At 44.8% G+C, this 17,442-nt stretch overlaps 1 protein-coding gene and 1 long non-coding RNA gene across 3 annotated transcripts in view; one reads left to right on the top strand and one right to left on the bottom strand.

The window, feature by feature from the left end:
* Window positions 1-3: 3 nt before the first annotated feature.
* LOC140580838 (uncharacterized) lies at window positions 4-4,055 on the top strand. The gene is made up of 2 exons (XR_011984029.1): window positions 4-2,213; window positions 3,214-4,055. It is a non-coding gene; the product is annotated as an uncharacterized lncRNA (long non-coding RNA).
* Window positions 4,056-9,905: 5,850 nt separating this feature from the next.
* Window positions 9,906-17,442, bottom strand: part of itpkb (inositol-trisphosphate 3-kinase B) — a 29,370-nt gene continuing 21,833 nt past the window's right edge. For both annotated transcript variants that reach the window (XM_023793344.2, XM_023793345.2), the window contains exons 4-8: window positions 16,767-16,980; window positions 16,213-16,417; window positions 14,852-14,953; window positions 13,643-13,714; window positions 9,906-12,478 (exon numbers count right to left, since the gene is read on the bottom strand). In XM_023793344.2, the coding sequence (XP_023649112.1) occupies window positions 12,266-12,478; window positions 13,643-13,714; window positions 14,852-14,953; window positions 16,213-16,417; window positions 16,767-16,980 (806 nt within the window). In that variant the 3' untranslated portion in view covers window positions 9,906-12,265. The remainder of the gene's footprint in view (window positions 12,479-13,642; window positions 13,715-14,851; window positions 14,954-16,212; window positions 16,418-16,766; window positions 16,981-17,442) is intronic.

The raw sequence follows: 17,442 nt of genomic DNA on the forward strand, positions 1-17,442 counted from the left end.
GTGTGTGAGTGTGCCCTGTGATGGGTTGGTGCCCCCCCCCCCCCCCCCCTTTGGCTGCTCTCTGCCTTGTGCCCGTAGCCTGTGGGATTGGCTCCAGACCCCCCACTACTCTGCACAGGACAAGCAGTTTTGGAAAATGAATGGATGGCAGTGTTCCCACCGTCAAAATGGCTCACATTACATCCTCTCATCTCTTGAGAATGTCTCTGCTGGTCCAATCCACAAATCAGTTAGTTAAAATAAACACCCTGATGTAATGATTATTTCCATTGTTATATAAACACCATGATCTGTTTGCACAGTGAGGGGACTGGATGGTTTTATCTGTCACTTGTGCCACTTTTTCTATAAATAAGGTGCCGATTCAGGCAAATGAAAGTGACCATAAAGTGACATTATGTTCGTATTTTTTATTCTTCCTTTTCCGTAAAGAGCCACCAGAGCCCAAAAAGTCACATAAAGTGGTATTAAACAGGCAACATTTGCCGATCCTGCTTTTCCTAAATTTGAATTGCGCTCAGATTTGTAGTATGTGGTCTGACTAAATGACAAGAGACAGTCAACAAAGGAGAAACTATGGAAAAGGATTGACATTTATGACGCGTCCTCGCTTCTGTGCTGTAATATAATATTAGCCGCTATATTTATAAAGCAATATCTCAAAGTTCACACCTACCCTTGATGCATTTGGAAATTTAACAGCAATAGTATGACTGGGAAGAAGAGGAGTTTAAAGTAAGTGGGACCCAGTCTGCCAGCCATGTGAATGATGTATTCGGTCCAATGGTCACGTCTGCCAGCAGACTCAGTAGACAGACGGGGGCTGCTTGCATTGTCGGTTATTGTCATGTGCGAAATGTGAAAAGGAAATGGAATGTGCCAGCATAGTGGTTTCGTGAATTGTGTTTAGATTTATAGTATGTTGTCTGTCTGAATATCATCACCTAGACGATGAAGAGGAGCATTATATCTGTCCATTTTCTAGCCGCTTATCCTGGTCAAGGAAGCGATAGGACCCGGAGCTTATCCCAGGAAGCATAGGGGGCACGTTGGGGGGCACGGCTGGGGGGCACGTTGAGCAGGGCGCACACACAAACACCACAGGCCTCGTATGAAGCTGTGTAATAATGCGGCAACTCGTACTTTTTCATAGACAACATCTGCTACTGTCACGTCTATATAACTTCTGGCTTGTGATGCTGAGCACATGGGGGTTCACAGCATGGTGCAGGAGAACGTCCTGGATGGGACGCCGGTCCGTCTCAGGGTAACCACACACACAGACACGCGCACAGTGCTGCACAAGGCGTATGGATGCTAAGACCCGCGCCTGGTTCGGAGGGAGTTGTGTTTTTACACCAAGATGAGTTTATAGTATTTCTGCATCCCAAACAACTTTAATTGTTCCAATTTTCGCTTCAAGTCCCCATTTCCGATTACGTTACACAGCCAGCAGCCATTTTTGGAGATTAAAAACCTGCTGGGTTTTCTCGAGTAAAAAAGCTTTCACTCATTATGGAATGTATCTGTATATGTATTTGAGAACAAAAACAATTGGCATTACTTCACAGTGTGTGAACTTCAGTGTTTCACTACAGTTTCATGCTCATGGGATAAAGAGTGATTGGGTTTCAGTCAGCAGAATACGTGATCTCCTTTTGAGATCCGATTTCCTTATGTCATTAAGATGCACGAATATCAGTGTGCAATATATTAATATACATATAAAAATACATAAACACACATATATTAAGTATTAAAGTCATTTTATCCATCCATCCATTTCCTTTACCCGCTTGTCCTGTGTAGGGCTGCAGGATTGGGCACCAACCCATCGCAGGGCACACACACACACGCACCCACCATTCACTCACGCATTCACACCTATGTATAATTTGGCAGCTTGAATTCACCTCAGCGTGTTTTTGGACCGTGTGGGGAAAACCTGACGAGAGAACATGCAAACTCCACACATGAGCCGAGGCAGAGACTCATTCCCTGTGTGTGAGGCGACGGAACCAACCACTGCACCACCATGCTGCCTCGAAAGTCATATTAATGCTTTACTGTACTTTTTCACTCATCCTTTATAAGCATTTATGCTGCTGCATCTATACTGAAGCTTTTCGGGATGGAGTTTAGATGAGTGCTAACTGTGTATCTCATGTTTTCTCCCTTTCGCCGGCTTGCCCGCATGGATGAAGTCTCAGAAGGTAGGCGTGCTGACTGCCCGGCCCGGTCCTGACTCACCCCGCAGTGTGCCCCCCCCCCCCCCCCCAGCCCTCTCTGGGCCTGACCTCGTACCACCCACCGCCTTGGATGCACGTCTCTGTTGTTATTTCTGACTTCTTCTTTAGTCCTCTTTACTTCTCGCCTTTTGCTCGCGTTTGTGTTTAACGCTGCTGCTGTGCGTGCAACGGATCAGAGTGAGACCACGCTCTTACATAAGACCCCGGAGCCGCCGTCTTCAGCCAAAAATAAGACCAACAGATGAGCGATAGTCTCATGCAACCCTGGAGGGTGTTCATATATGTGTAAGAGATTAAGTGGTTTTCATTTGCTCCGCGTTTCAAGGTCAAGCATTACGTTACAGAATGTCAAGAAAAGGAAACGCTTATAGATGTTTGTAATAATGCCGGCATTATGTCAGAGCTGTGGTATATTTCATGTTCATGTCCATACCACCGTGTGGGCTTGCTGTCCTGCTTCTCAAATGTCTACTGCAGTCACGCACTGCATGCTTTCACTGGAATGCAATGAGGTCAGCAGAGACTACTGGAGTTTAGAATTAGTGTTGATGTTCAGTTTGGGTCAGTGTCTCGCAACTGTGTATCTATAGTGTAAACATGGCTACTTTCATTATTATTATTATTAATAATAATATTAATAATAATAGTAGCATTGGTAGTGGTGGTGGTAGTTCAGATAGAAAGTGAGTTAGCTTTAACTTAGTTGGCTAAGCTTGCCTACGCATAAAATGTGGTTATGTCATTATATTTTGCATTAATATATGACAAATTATCATTATCTAATGATTTGTTAGCTACAAATCAAACACCCTGTAGCAACAGTGGAAAAAGAAGAAAAGATTTGGCAAGACTGACTCCACATAGAGACCCGTTAGACAAGCCGGAGTCGACGGACAGTCGTGGTCAGAGATTTCCGACAGGGCGCCCGGCTGCCAGACACCTCACCCCATCTGTTTGTTCACAGGTTATAAGGATCAAGGGGTTCCCCAGCAGCTGTGAGATGTGCTGGCAAAGCCGTCGTAGGAATGTACAGAAGTGTCCCAGCACCTGCTGATGACAAGGGCAGCGAGATGCCTTCAACGCCAAGTGGAGGACGGCCATTTTTATTTCTGCAGGTGCCCCCCCCCCCCCCCCCCGCCCCCATGCTTCCTACTGTGTCACAGCTCAGAGACAGTGTGAAGAACACTTAAACTGAAGACTTTTATTCAGCCAAACTGTGTTAAAAAATATATATATATAAAAAATAAACACCTGCAGCTATATTCGCTATCTGCTGTTGACTGTCCACTCTGTTGGACAAGATTTTTGTTTAAGACGTTAAAATGTTTCTTTTTTTTTTTACTTTAAATGTGTAATTGTTGTGTGAGCACTTTTGGTCGCTCAAATAGTTTTGGTATTTTAATTAGCTGATTTTATTGCTGTAACATAGTACATGTTTATCATCATTCAATTTTTAATATTTCCCACCCAGCCTTTTGAATAGTGGAAAGTGAAATTATTTTATATATATAATCTGTATGGATGTCACTTTTATGCTCATTAGCATCTGTCTAGGACTATATTCATACCACTGGCATCGTAAAATAAGTCATTTATGTAACTTCAAATTTGCTAATTGTTAGTGGTTGTTTTTTGTGCGGCAGTGTCATCATAAACATCAATGTATTGTTTAGTGAATCATTCTAGGACGGTTGCCATAGATACTGTTCAGAATAACAAGATCTCAGTTTGTACTTGTGGGATTAAATAACTGTACTTGGTATAAGAGTGATTTTGGTTTTTATTAAAATCACAGTGGAAAATGAACTTGGCAAACAGAAAGACTATTTATAGCTGTAGTGAGCTGATTTATCTGCCATGGAAGGCAAGTTTGACGTTGCTGCAGCAAGTGGCTGAAGTCAGTTCCCCTGGGAGGTGGCAGTGGGCTCTGGGTGTTTCCGGTGTAGATGAGGAACGGTCTGCCATCAGCCCACTGCCGGTTTTCCATCATAAGCATCCGCTGTTTGGGAGACTTTCCATGCCGTCATCCTTGCTACGATAACTCAGAATCTACAAAAGCACCACGATCTGGCCCTGTACCGCAGAGAGAGGAAGATTGTAGGTGAGGTCAGGGCGTCCCCATGCCTGTATGGTACAGTAGCTTCTACCTTATGGTCTTTGAGGGCCGTAGCGAAGTTCATGCTCTATCTTGCAGGCAGAACGGAGGACGCCGGAGTGGGGCAAATAATAAGGAGTTTATTACAGACACAGGTAACGGGGCCAACACAACTTCAATGACAGAACTGGGGATCACTAAACTAGGAAGCACTTAAATACCGGAGTGACGAGGAAACACACAGGAGGCAGCTGGGTGTGATCAACAGGAGGACAGACACGAGAGGTCAGGCTAATGAGCACCAGGCCAGGCAGGAGACAGGAGGGTCAAGCAGAGCAAGACATGACAATATCTCTCAGCTAGTAAGATATTTACACCTAAAATACCAGGGGAAGTGACCTGCTGCCCAAATAATAAATAACATTGCAATTTTTTTCTGTTTTATTTTACTATGTTGTCCTTTTCCAGGAATAACAATAAGGAATCCCGTGTCTTACTTTCCTACATTGACGTAGGGTGTCTGCCTCGTTGCCTCCTTGGTGTGCTGAATGGACAACGGCCTTTGCAAAGGAACAGATAAAGATGCTATTCATGCAGTGGCTTTGGGATGGTCATGTGCGGGCGCTCTCCCTGCTAACCAGGGCACGGAGTCAGCCTAGTCGCTTTCCCGTAGGTCATGCTTCTTAGTAGTTGAACAGAGTTGTCCTAAGACCCCTTAATTCATTACACAATGCCATGTTCCAGCAAGATTCAGGCGGATTTTTACATGCAGCCGTCTACCTGCTAGGGCTTTCATTTAAGCTCAGCCCTTCTTAGAATTGATTACTTCTTTAATTGAATTAATTCACCCATCTCTGTCAGTGTGGCATTGTAGCGCAGTGGTTTGCACTGCTGTCTCACAGCAAGAAGGTCCTGGGTTTGGGCCCTTTCTGTGTGGCATTTATGTAGGTTTTCACTGGGGGCTCTTGTTTCCTCTCACAGCACAAAAGTATGCAGGATAGGTTAGTTGGTGACTCTAAGTTGGCCTTGTGAGTGTGTATGCCCTGTGGTGTGTTGGTGACAGCCCAGGGTTGGTTCCTGGGATAGGCTCTGGTGACCCCAGTTGGGATTGAGTGGTTATGGTGTTGGTTGTATCTCCATTAGTGTTTTGTATCTGTTTAAATGGAGACACTATGAGCCAATGGGATCTAGTTCTGCCTTTTGCCCAGTCCAATCCAGTTGAAGTCTTTATGTTGTTGTTTTCACCAGGGCCATCAGTAAATTATCTGTAAACCTTTGGGAAGCAAAACACTTATTGTGGGGTACATTGCTGGACTTGGGCGGTGGGGGGGTTGGGGGTTACTTGCTGGCAGACGAATTGGCATTTTCACCATTTCCATTTTTTAGGATGTATACAGAATTTAAAATATATGGTTTATTTTTGGAAATTAACCAACCCCTCCACAAAACCCCTATCATTCTGTGGCCTGGTGGAATACTGCCCATGGACCTCGGACTGAGAACCAGGGGTTAGGAACCCTGAATTGAAAGGGTACTCCTATTCCAAAACAGCGAGAAAACATGATGAATTGCCCAAAAAGGTACCCCTCCAGTGGAAAAAAATCAGCGTAGTATAATGTAGTGACATATATGGTGCCCATACAATTGGGTCAACCTGAGGTGCCCTCTGTGCGCCTATCTGGTTGAAATAGCTCATGAAGTGTCCTTTGTGGTGCCCTTCCAAGTGAGCTAACGTGATGAAGTGCCCTTCCAAGTGAGCTAACGTGATGAAGTGCCCTTCCAAGTGAGCTAACGTGATGAAGTGCCCTTCCAAGTGAGCTAACGTGATGAAGTGCCCTTCCAATGGAGAGAAAAATATGGATGCCCTTGCAGTGAAGAAAATGAGATGTATTCCCTCATATATACATCTTATTCTACTGGTGCAATATAACTCCTAGAAAGAATGTCATTTGTCACACCACCCCCCCGCTTTTCTGATGTTCCCAAATGGACCACTTAGAATCCCTTCCAAATAGGGAGCAATCTGTATTGCTTGGCATTTTGACTAATGTTGTTAGCATGATGGTGTGTGACTGTAACTCTGACAGGTCCCAACATTAGGATAGCAATAACCATTTGTTAAGTCAGAGACCACGGGCTGAACCTTTAATATTACATCGCAGTGCTGCACTGAACTTCTCTGGGGACCTCAGAGCAGAAGCATTCCTGGAGGGCCGCTTCGATCTTGAGAGGGAGACCTGTTATATTTGTATCACCCCGGAAATAACAGTGAGGTGCTATTGCATCCCAAGCCACTAGGTAGCGATGTCACACTTTACAACCACAATGGCACAAAACTAATTCTAACACAAGGTGTAAAGGCTGCCAATTCAGCGGGTCAGGCGACAGGGTTAATATGAGTCCTCTGGCAGCATTTTGCCTCCTAGGTGGAAAAACAAGCCGCCCACCGATTCTAGGCTACTGTGGGCTGTTTACGAGTCTCGAAAAACAAGGACTGTTATGGTTCGCGGTAGCAGCACAGCAATCTTTGTTATGGATAGCTGGACACTGTTACAGTTAGAAGAAGAAAAAGCTTCCATCACAAGCAATTTACAGCTGAAAATCCCACAACAAATCAGCAAAGGCTGCATTTCCACTCTAATTTGGGCCCAATAATACTGTAGCACTGTGATCAAACACGTTAAACACCTTCCCATTTAGGCATCATGTTTTATTGATGCAATTTGAATGAAATGACCTTGTAAAAGGTGACAATAGGAATAACCCTTTCACGATTTACACTTGCAATCTTTGAGACTCGCTCCCTGCAGCATCGTTCTCTGTCGAGTGCCTCAGAACATGCCATAACGATTTTTCCGCCATAATGATTTTCCTCTGGGACCCTGCCCCCTACATTCCTCTGTCCGCTCTTTCCCATGCTCTGGGATGTCTTTGGAATGTGCCCCATGTGTGTCTTACTCCCGCAGCTTCTACCCTATGACCTCATAGATTAAACAATATATATCAACGTGGTACAGCTTGAAATTACAAAGCTTCAGGCCCAGTGGTTGTGTCTTTCCATCGGTGTCGGTGTCTTATTCCATTGTGAGGAAAGTTGTGCCTTGTAAATGTTCTGCAGTCTCGTAATGGGGGTTTGCAGTGGTGCAGAATGAACTTGCCAATAAGCGGGGGGGTTGATCATTGTTGTTAGAGGGGAATGCAGATGACTCCATATTAGCTTGGGCCCAAATGCAAGGCGGATGAAACAGATGCGTCCTGAATGGGGTCAACAGACACGCAGCTGTTTATATCAGTCCCCGTAGAAAACCCACCGAGGGCAAACCCACCAAACTGGACCCATGTCAATGCACTAAATATAGGGAACTGCCACAGACTAAACTTTCCCGGCCGACTTAAAGTCACATGACGTGTCAGCCAAGATGTGAATGAGAATTCGGAGAAGCCATGTGTACCCATCGCTTTTGTCCCGTCCAGCTGAGCTCTACTAAGAACCAGCTCGGCGGGTGAAAGGATTGCAAGGTGCCCTACGAGTGGGCGGTGTACTGTCCTTTGCCTGGCGTTGCCATAGCAATTTTTAAATGTGCCCCCCTGCCCGCCCCCCGTCTCTAAGGTGTGAGATGGCTGCTCGAGCCGTAAATGGTAATGGTGTGCCAGTTCCAGGTCAATGCAGAGGCAGGGGGTGGGTGAGTTTTCTGCACATGCTCCGCATTTCCAAACACTCCCCCCGCCATCCTGGCCGGCCACTACGGGCTTCTGGCCAAAGATTAGTTAAGCCACGCATTGCTAAAAAAGGAAGTCCTGTGTTCCGACGCGGGACGTCTGCCATCCTGCCCTGTGTGTGGAGGATGAGGCTGCTCCCCATCATAGCCACTTACAAAGCTTACAGCTACACACATTCTCATTTATACAGGAGGACTTTTTTAGTGAGGAGATTTAATGGTACAACAGCAGACCCTCATCCTATATACAGTAAGCATATAAACAATAGGCTCTAAACAGGAGAATTATTAATACTCGATGTATTAATATTAAATAGCTTTGCATCTTTCATGCTTAGATTAAGTGAGTTTACCTCACTTGTGTTAATTAGAGCTTGATTACAGACAGGAATTACAGGTAGATCACCAAAGTCCAAATGGATGGGAAATGTAGTCCTTTTAACCTTTGAGGTAAGCTTTGGAAAATGGGTTGTGGTCATACTAAAACTTTTTAGTAGGAGGATAAGTGCCCTGCTTGTCCTTTTTCCCTTCTTCTCTACACTGTGTAGCTGCATTTACTGTATATTAAGTCACTCCTCTTCAGAAATAATCATCCACTTTTGGGTTAATGATATCTTTATCCCTAAGCTCAACCAACGGCAACGATAATTTGGCCACGTATTTTTAGAGCTAATTTCAAGTCTGGCATGGCAAAAAAGAACAATATATATAAAAAACAAGCTTCAAAAACAGCCCCTGCATGTTGATGCCAAACAAAGAAATAGAGATTAAAGGATGATGATGCATTATGGTTGCATTGAATATAGCTTGGTATTATAGTCTTACAGTTACATTTATATGGTAGGAAAGGAAAACATAGATGAGTCTTGTTTGATACTAGATTCTCTGTTGTTGGAAATGAGGATTAAGTAAAGCATGATAGCCTTTCTGGGTTTTGTGACGCCGCTGTTTGCTTTACAGCGGAAAATGAAGGCAATCACTCTTAGGCTGCATATAAACAGCGATGGAGGTCCCAGTGAATGATGCCCGTTCCCGCACACTGCCTGTAACGACAAGCTAATCAAGGCAAGAAACAAAGGAAAAAGAAATCAGGCTTTTTTAGTTATCATACAAATTTACTACAACGATCAATCAATGTATAACCATGTGTAATACATAGCAGTATTGATAAAACATGTTACACGCATTAATGTGAGCGGAGAAAAAACATGACAATAACTAAACAAGATTCCCAGAATAAAATTTATGCTTAAACGAATGAAGGGAACTTTGTACATCTGGCCAAGCTGCTTGAAGTACCCACGTCATTCCTAAGCATTTCTTTGCCCGATTTCCTAAATAAATGCTCCCTTCTACATTACTCCGCCAACACTAACCTCTAGAATGTTAAAATGCAACACTTGCACTTCTAATAAGCAGTTAATTGTCTGGCAAATCTTTTCGCATTTACAGTCATCCGAGCGAGGCACGCCAGCTTGCAATTTACAGATTTATAGAGCGCATGCATCTATTTTAGTGTTCTTGTGCAAATACCAAGAAGTAATAAATATGGTTATGCGTTCAACGAAAAACCACACATTCTGGCGGCAACGTCCGCAGAGTATTTGCAGGCTGTAGGGCAATCCTGCATTTTTTCTGTGCTGCCACTAGAAGGCGACATGTCCATTTGATGAAAACATGAAGCCTGGCGTGAACCTTCGGATGATCTGTTAAAAGGATCTTACCGTGCGATCGAAAAGTGAAAGACAATAGTCTGTGCTGTTAAAATATTAATAATAATAATAATCCAATGTGACACATGGTTAACAGATGTTTCAATGCTAACAACGAAAAGAAACCACACATTTTTAAAAGTTTAATTACTTTTCCAGGAAAACATACATGTAGCAAGTCTTTATCTCCTACATAAACAGCACGTGGGCTGTTGGTACATATGTATAAATTTTACATGGAGGTAAAATTTTAGTGACTCTTTTTAAATAGATTGAGTGACCAGGCTATCTGCTGTCCCGTTTACAAAAAAATTCAAGCTGTTTCTTGATTAAGAAACAATATTTAAAATGTTTAATATTTAAATATATTTAAATATTTAAAAATGTTAAAGAAAAATTCACTGTCAGCAGCTGTAACGCTACTTTGACGTGTATGACTCTCCAGTCACTCTAGGATATAACACAATGTAAATTGTGGTAAAAATACGGCCTTTTACATGTGGAGATACTGGAATGTCTGCATGCTCAGTTACTGGCAATGTTGTTTCTTTTCAGGTGAAAACTCACATTTCTCTGCACTGGATATACAGTGTGCATGCTATAGTCACTAACTGCATATGTGCTCCTTTCCCTGCATCTCCCAGCAGGATCTTCTGCAGTTAGAGGTTATGTGAGGGTCCCTAGGCCTCACAGAGTCTGGCCTGTGCACGTGTCCAAAAGATCAGTGCCGGTCGAATCCAACATACGTCGGCTTCCCCACCTGGGCAAAATTCCCCACCCAATTTAACGTTGTTGTGGATGGTGCTCTACATGTAGCCACTGCTCGCAAAGATGACACCCCTGTCCAAGAAGGAGCCACAGAGGGCTGACTCAGTCACCTACCGGCACTGCACTAGTCGTCGGCAGCGTACATACCCACACGCTATCTCTCCTGACTGGGCCTCATCTGTACACACACCTCCTACCGGCCATCGGAAAGTGTTCAGTAGTGAAGGGAACTGTGCAATTTTTTAGGAACCCAGGGTCCTACTAGAGCCAAAACCTTTCTCAGTTCCCCACATAAACATCAAGAGTAGCTTGCTGCAAAAGTCAGCGATGGAAGCAGAACGCTTTGTGTATAATAATATATTGTTATGCAGCAGTTTCTCTGGGATGTTTTGCAATCCTAATCCTAATCATTACTTGCAGACTAATAAGGTTATATTGCGGCAGCGAATGTCTATTAAGCCTGGAACATTACGTTACGTGCTAGACCATCATCACTCCAGCCAGAAATGAATCCTCATGCTAAATGAGCTGTTGGTAATACCCAGCTGTGACCTGTTTAGACAGCAAGACTATGAAAACTGTCAAGCCTAGTCAATCGTCCTCTGCAGGCTGTGTGTGTGTGTTTAGCGCCGCCATCGAGATGGGTTTGCATGGCAAATGCTCATGTAAACAGTACCTGGGGGGGATTGGTGGACCGCAGGTACATCTGGCCGATTGGTTTGTGGGGCGGGGGGGGACGGGGGGGGGTGATGGTCGGCATGTCCTGGCATGGAAAAATACGGGCGGGGGATGTCCTGCTGGTGCCACTGTAGGGGATGGGAAACCGTGGCGACGGGGGCCAGCTGGGAACAGGATGCAAAGGAGGAAGTGGGAACCCCCCCATTGCCTGCTCCGGCCACAGGATTAGGGCTGGGGGGGCTGAGGACTTCCTGGGAACATCACCCGAGATGGGGAACTGACCTCAGACTCGTATGCTGCGGCGTCTATGTCACCCTGCTCACCTGCTTCCTGCAAAAGTCAGTAAACTCACCTGAATCCCACCCAGCCTGCCCACAGGGGGGCGCTACGCCTAACCCTACGTTCACTCCACTTCACTCTCGTACACTGTTGACATGTTTTGTTACTATGCGGTTCCTTCAAAAGTATGTTTAATGTTTTCTTCAAAGCTGTCAGCAGGCAACATATTTTCTTAGTCATCCCGTACAGGCTGAGAACTATATGATGAAACAAAGACATCTAGTTACCAATCCGGATGACAGCCAGAAAACCAAAAACAGAAATGAGATTTTAATGGTTAGTTAAAGTTTTAGGGTCACCCATAAGGTTTGCCGGCGTTGCTGAGAACATCTCTTTTCAACGAGGCAGACACTCCAGAAGAGAACATAAGTGAGAAAATGTCATGGAAAGTGCCATCAGTCTTTAGATAAAACAGCACTGTTTAAAATAGTACATCATTTTAAAAAGCTTACAAAATTCTAAGATTAAGATTAAGATAACTGTTTGTGGAGGGGCAGTATAGAACAGGACCACACTTGTGTCATTCTGCAGAGTCTACTGTGGATATGAATATATACAACATGGATACACAACCATCACATTTGTGGTCCACTCAGCTGCCAGCCCGCTCCGTCAAGAGGGGAGGGTGGAATCCATGAGCAGAGGTGCCATGCCTTCCTTTGTAGTGCGCGTGTTCCGGCCGCTGGTGCCCCCACTCCACACCCCCTAACCAGAGTCCTGCCCCACCATGTCAGCCAGAATGTCTACGAGGTGGTCCATTCCCCACAGGTAACCGTCCTCTCGGTTGCCCTCAACCCACATGGCCCGATGGTCCAACATTTGGCCCTCCGGCAAAGGTGTGGTCTTCCCAAAGTCTATCATCCACACCTTGGCTTGGTCCCGCTTGTCATGGACGAAGAGAAGAGAGCTGCCAATGACCTGGGGGGACAGGAGGAGAGGAAAAGAGGGGGATGGTCAGAATCTCCCCATTATACTGCGGGGGGGGGGGGGGGGGGGGGGGGGTGTAGTAAAAGCCAACAGTAGGAGCTACTGAATACCACAAACTCTCATTTTAGGGTTGCCTCAGACAGAAATAGTTCCTTCCATCCATTTTTAATCCCTTTATTTGCCTTATGCCGGTTTGTGTATGTTACGATGAATGACAGAATTCCTGCGCAAAATAAACCCAGCTGCCAATCGAAGAAGGACCATTTAATGCCGTAACACACTTCATGAAAGGTAAGTCAATAAACACCCCATTAACCAAACAACTGCTCCTTAAGCTAATAATGTGCCTTGTTATTTTGGTCAAGGTTATCAGCCTGATATTAAATACACATGTCAGTAAGTTAAATAAGTTATGCATATTTAAAGGACTCTTAAAATTACGCAAATTTCAGGAAGTAGGCTTCGGAAGTCACTCTACTAGTCACATTTAGCATACAAATACACCAAGAATCCAATTGTTTTATTTTAAAATAGCACCTCTAAGTTTTTAAAGTGTTGAAGTTTTTTTTTAATCATTTTGGCAAGAGCTAATCAAATTGCAGAGTCTAGGAGCTGTGGAATGGTCAGTGGGAATTTACACGTCACATCACAATGGTTTCCATTCAGAGCTCCGTGTCTTCTAATTGCTACCATGAAAAAGCAGGAAACAGAAGTGCACTGCATCATTATATTCTATTGTCAATGTATCCTCCAACAACTATTTTTAGCAGCCCTATTATTTTGTCATCCCTCCACCACACCACAATGGCAACTGTATCCTGTCTCAATCAAGAGTGTTTAATAAAACCCATAACATATCTTAATGCTTTCACTTTCAGTTGCATTTGATTCGTATTTATATAGCACTGGGCCGGAAACACTCCTATTTGGGCTTGTTGTTTCTCCTGGTTCTGGAGGATCTGCTATTAGGTATTTCTGATGAGAAATACACTTACAGCCCATGGGTGGGATATTTGTCAGAATTTGACTTATCCAGAGATTTGTTTAATAATTCGGTCAACCCTTCTTCTGGAAGTTCACCTTTGCCACATATATTTTTCTTGTCATATATTTTTAAAACTTAAAATAGCGGGGGAAGAAAAGAGGAAGACGTACCTCGTGCGTCTTGAAGAAGGTGGATATTTCCAGAGTGTCCCTTATTTCCTTCAGTCTCTTCAGGTAACATTTCTAGAGACAGAATAATAAAATAAGACAATGTAGACTGTAAGTAAGGGGTGTGCAGACAATGGCATTATTATAAGACAGGGTTTCCAAAGGGGGGGGAGCGAGGGGTCACAGGAGGGGGCACGAGACACCGGTGGGGGGTTGTGAGATGATGTTTAAAAATAGATAAATCTACTGAGGGGAACCCTCCCCCTCCCCAACCCCCACCCCAATCAACAAAATCTACTGAGAGGGACTCGGTCAAGTCTGTGGCACTGTTTTTTTTTGGGGTTCCAGGACTGAAAAGTTTGGGGACCCATGTTAGGGTATAAAATTGTAGTAAGACTAACACAACGAGCCAGAAAGCCAAACGGTGCCTGTGACTTAGCTCAGAACAGTGAAACATTTTTGCACTGACAGTGAAAACACTGGTGAGTTTGCAGCATCTACAGTGATTAAGAATGACAGTGTTAGCTACCAGAAGAAGTCACCGTGTTTCTTCTTTTAACACTGGATGCTTAGGCTTGTGCAACAAATTATTTGTCAGAATTTGACTTATCCAGAGATTTGTTTAATAATTTGCTTAACCCTTCTTCTGGAAATTCACACAATGGCGGCAGGTTCTGACTGACTGGTTTTACTACGACGCCCAATGGCTACATGCTAAAGTAACAGAAGCACGGTAACAGAAGGCCAAACAGTCACACGTCTGTGCTACTAACACCTTCACGTCATGCTATAAAAAAAACCTTGGCCACTCACATTTTACTCTTAATGATTACTGCTTAATTACTGCTTGTATATGTTGAGTTTCTCTTTTGTTAAAAAAGAATACTGTTTTTAAAAGGGTTTTCAGGATAAGTTCTTGTGTAAAAAGTAATAGTTTAAATGTAATTGTTTTGCCACATGGATAAATCCATATTAATAGTTTCTTCCTGGGCCATAATAATTATTGCGAATACTATAATTGTACAGTGTAAATATTTCTTTTTTAGTAATGGACAGTTTCACTGTTTGGTGGTGTAGAGAACAGGAACTTCCTCTATTATTAGAGAGGGAAGTCCTTGGGTCCCCCCCCCCCCCCCCCCCCCCCCCCCACCGCCCTGTCTTGGCACAAAATCAAGGGACTCCTGCGTCACTGCGTACGACTGGTACACTAACCAGGATGTTCTTGTTTCCCTTGACGAAGTCGTGAAAGGCCTCGATCACTTGGTCCCGACTCTTGGTCTTCTTGAAATCCCTGTTTACTGTTCCATCTTCCTTCTGCCATGAGTGGGTGGGAGAGAAGGCAGGGGGGGATTGGGGTTATTTTATTAAAGGTTATGCAGGGCAGGGAGTCGATTGTTAGCATGTTGCTTTCAAGGGGTATTATTTTTATTTTTTTGCAGTGAACATGCGGACTTGGTTTTGATCACGCGGGTCCTTTAGAGTCACAGATCCATTTCCAGCGGCTACTTTCGAGGACAAAGAGGCAGGCCGGGCCCTCGTCTCTCTGTGCTGCCCGCCCACCTGCCCTGGCCACAGAAGCGGGGCCCACACGCGGCCCGCCGGCAGCTGTGACTCCTCCGAGACCCGACGGGGAGGCCTTTTGGGAAAACCGCCCAGGCAATAAGGGCAAAACATCTGATGTCATGGCAACAAGGCATGGGGACTCTGCGGCCATCTACGGGCAGGCTCGACCGAGGGAGTGGAAAGTCAGCCCAAAACGCAGACAGAGAATTTCACTAATGAAGATACGTGGGTAAAGAGAGCGGCCCTCCAAATTTGGGCAGGACAGTCATTATCCCAAGCTAAGAAGTACAAACAAACTGCAACTAACACTTAACTAATTTCCCAGGCTTAAAAAAAAAATTCAAATTGCGTAATTTTTCGCCTGAAATCTCCGCCCTGGCAAAATAACAAACTCTGTAATGACGCTGATTAAATGCGTGACAGTTTTCATGAGCGGATGTGGGTGTCGCCCGGTGTCACTTGCCGGTGTTACTTTCAATGGACCTGTCACGGGCAGGCCCCCTCAGACGACAAAAACACGCAACGGTGCTCATGTGGTCGGAGGCCTCCTCGGTTGCCCATGGCAACAGGTCAATTGCCCATGACAATTCTATTAGGGTGCTTCCGCAGAAACGCTCCTTTGCAAATATCGGGCGTGATTTCACTTTTACCGAGTACACGTCTGATTCAATTTCCGTTTTGGGCAGATTGGAGATAGTTAGATGATCACATAACTTACCAGTAATTTTGCTTTAATTATCAAGTGTTCGCTATTCAGAAGCTTCTTTCCATAGTGTAACAGATTTTACATTTTAAGCTTCTAATTCAAGCTTCCATCAAATTCAAGCTTCCATCTACACACACAGGTTGGTGTAACTGCTTATACTTTCTTGAAATCTGTACTTGAGCTCTTACAACAAGTACGTCTCTACAACTCTTGGATGATTTAAGAAGACGACATGGCCCCGTGTTGGCTGGTCAGACTATGAGGATGACCCCACAATGAAGCGGCATTAGGAGGCCTAACCGACCTTGATGCCCTCGATGCGGAAGCCCAGAGTGGCTGTGGAGCTGATTGTTTCCCTCCATTTCATGTAGCGGGGCTTGGTGACGGCCTGCTGGTCATGCTCCTCCGGCGTGGGCGCGTCCAGGTCCACCTCGATCATCTTCTTGTACATATCGTTCCGCAAGCTGGGCTTCTTCCTCGCCTTCGTCAGCTCCTCCTCCAGGTACGTCCTGTGGACCCCGCAGTGGCCCGTTAGCAAAGTGCTAAAGGCGTGGTGTCGACACCCGTCAACTACTGCAAACTAAATCTAGCATTTTCCTACATAGTCACGTTTAGGCCCCGAGTCGAAACTTTAATTGCATTTAGCTAGTACTGGAAAGTCAAACATCACTTCCTCTGTTTACAGCAATTACTACAGCGTTTACACTGTTGACATTGGTTGATAGATATCAGATATCATGCACATATGCAAACATCCACTTTGTCGTCAGCTGCCAGTTGCTGGTATAATAGATAGGAGGCTGTGATACAAATGTACAGCAGTCAGCGGGCCGCCGCCACCGGACCCCGCAGCCTCACCTGACACCCATCTTGCAGTCCATGACGCAGGGCAGGTCGAACTCCGCCAGCAGGTCGTCCATCTGGTTGTACTTCTCGCCGTCCTTCTCCACGTCGCCGTGGTAGGCGGGGACGTATGGCTGCAGGACGTCACGCATGAGCCGGTCCAGGCAACGCTGCTCGCTCTCGCAGTGCTTTTTCAAGATACGCCCGTTGGCTCCTGCCTTGAAGCTTCCTGCGCGGACACAGGTCCCACGGCACGTGTCAGGTGGTCCCAAATTGTTAGGGACCAGAGAAAAACACCACCCCAGAACTTGAATTTCTTCACTAAAACAGTGAACATTAAACTATAATCTGTAACTCACGTCATCATTTGAGCAGTAAAAAGAAAACACAAAGGACAGATGCTTTCCGAGCGACTGCTAAAGGCTGATGTACACTTCGGCAGTTCACGCCGTAGCTACGCAAGTGGCCAATGTCGATGCCAACATCTGCACTTGTGTGTTGGTGTGTTGGTGTCGCCTTGCAATCACACGGCCAAAACACTATTTTGAGTGCGGTGGGTTTATGTTTTGCAAAAGCATTTTGACTTTGTTACTGAAAAGACAAACTTAGCAAGCTTTGCAATTTGAACGATTGTTCCTTTTCGACATTATCTAATACACATTTAAAAATCAGTATAAGTTTACCACCTCTG

Source organism: Paramormyrops kingsleyae, chromosome 19 (genome assembly GCF_048594095.1).
Source record: "Paramormyrops kingsleyae isolate MSU_618 chromosome 19, PKINGS_0.4, whole genome shotgun sequence".
NCBI classification, from domain to species: Eukaryota; Metazoa; Chordata; class Actinopteri; order Osteoglossiformes; family Mormyridae; genus Paramormyrops; species Paramormyrops kingsleyae.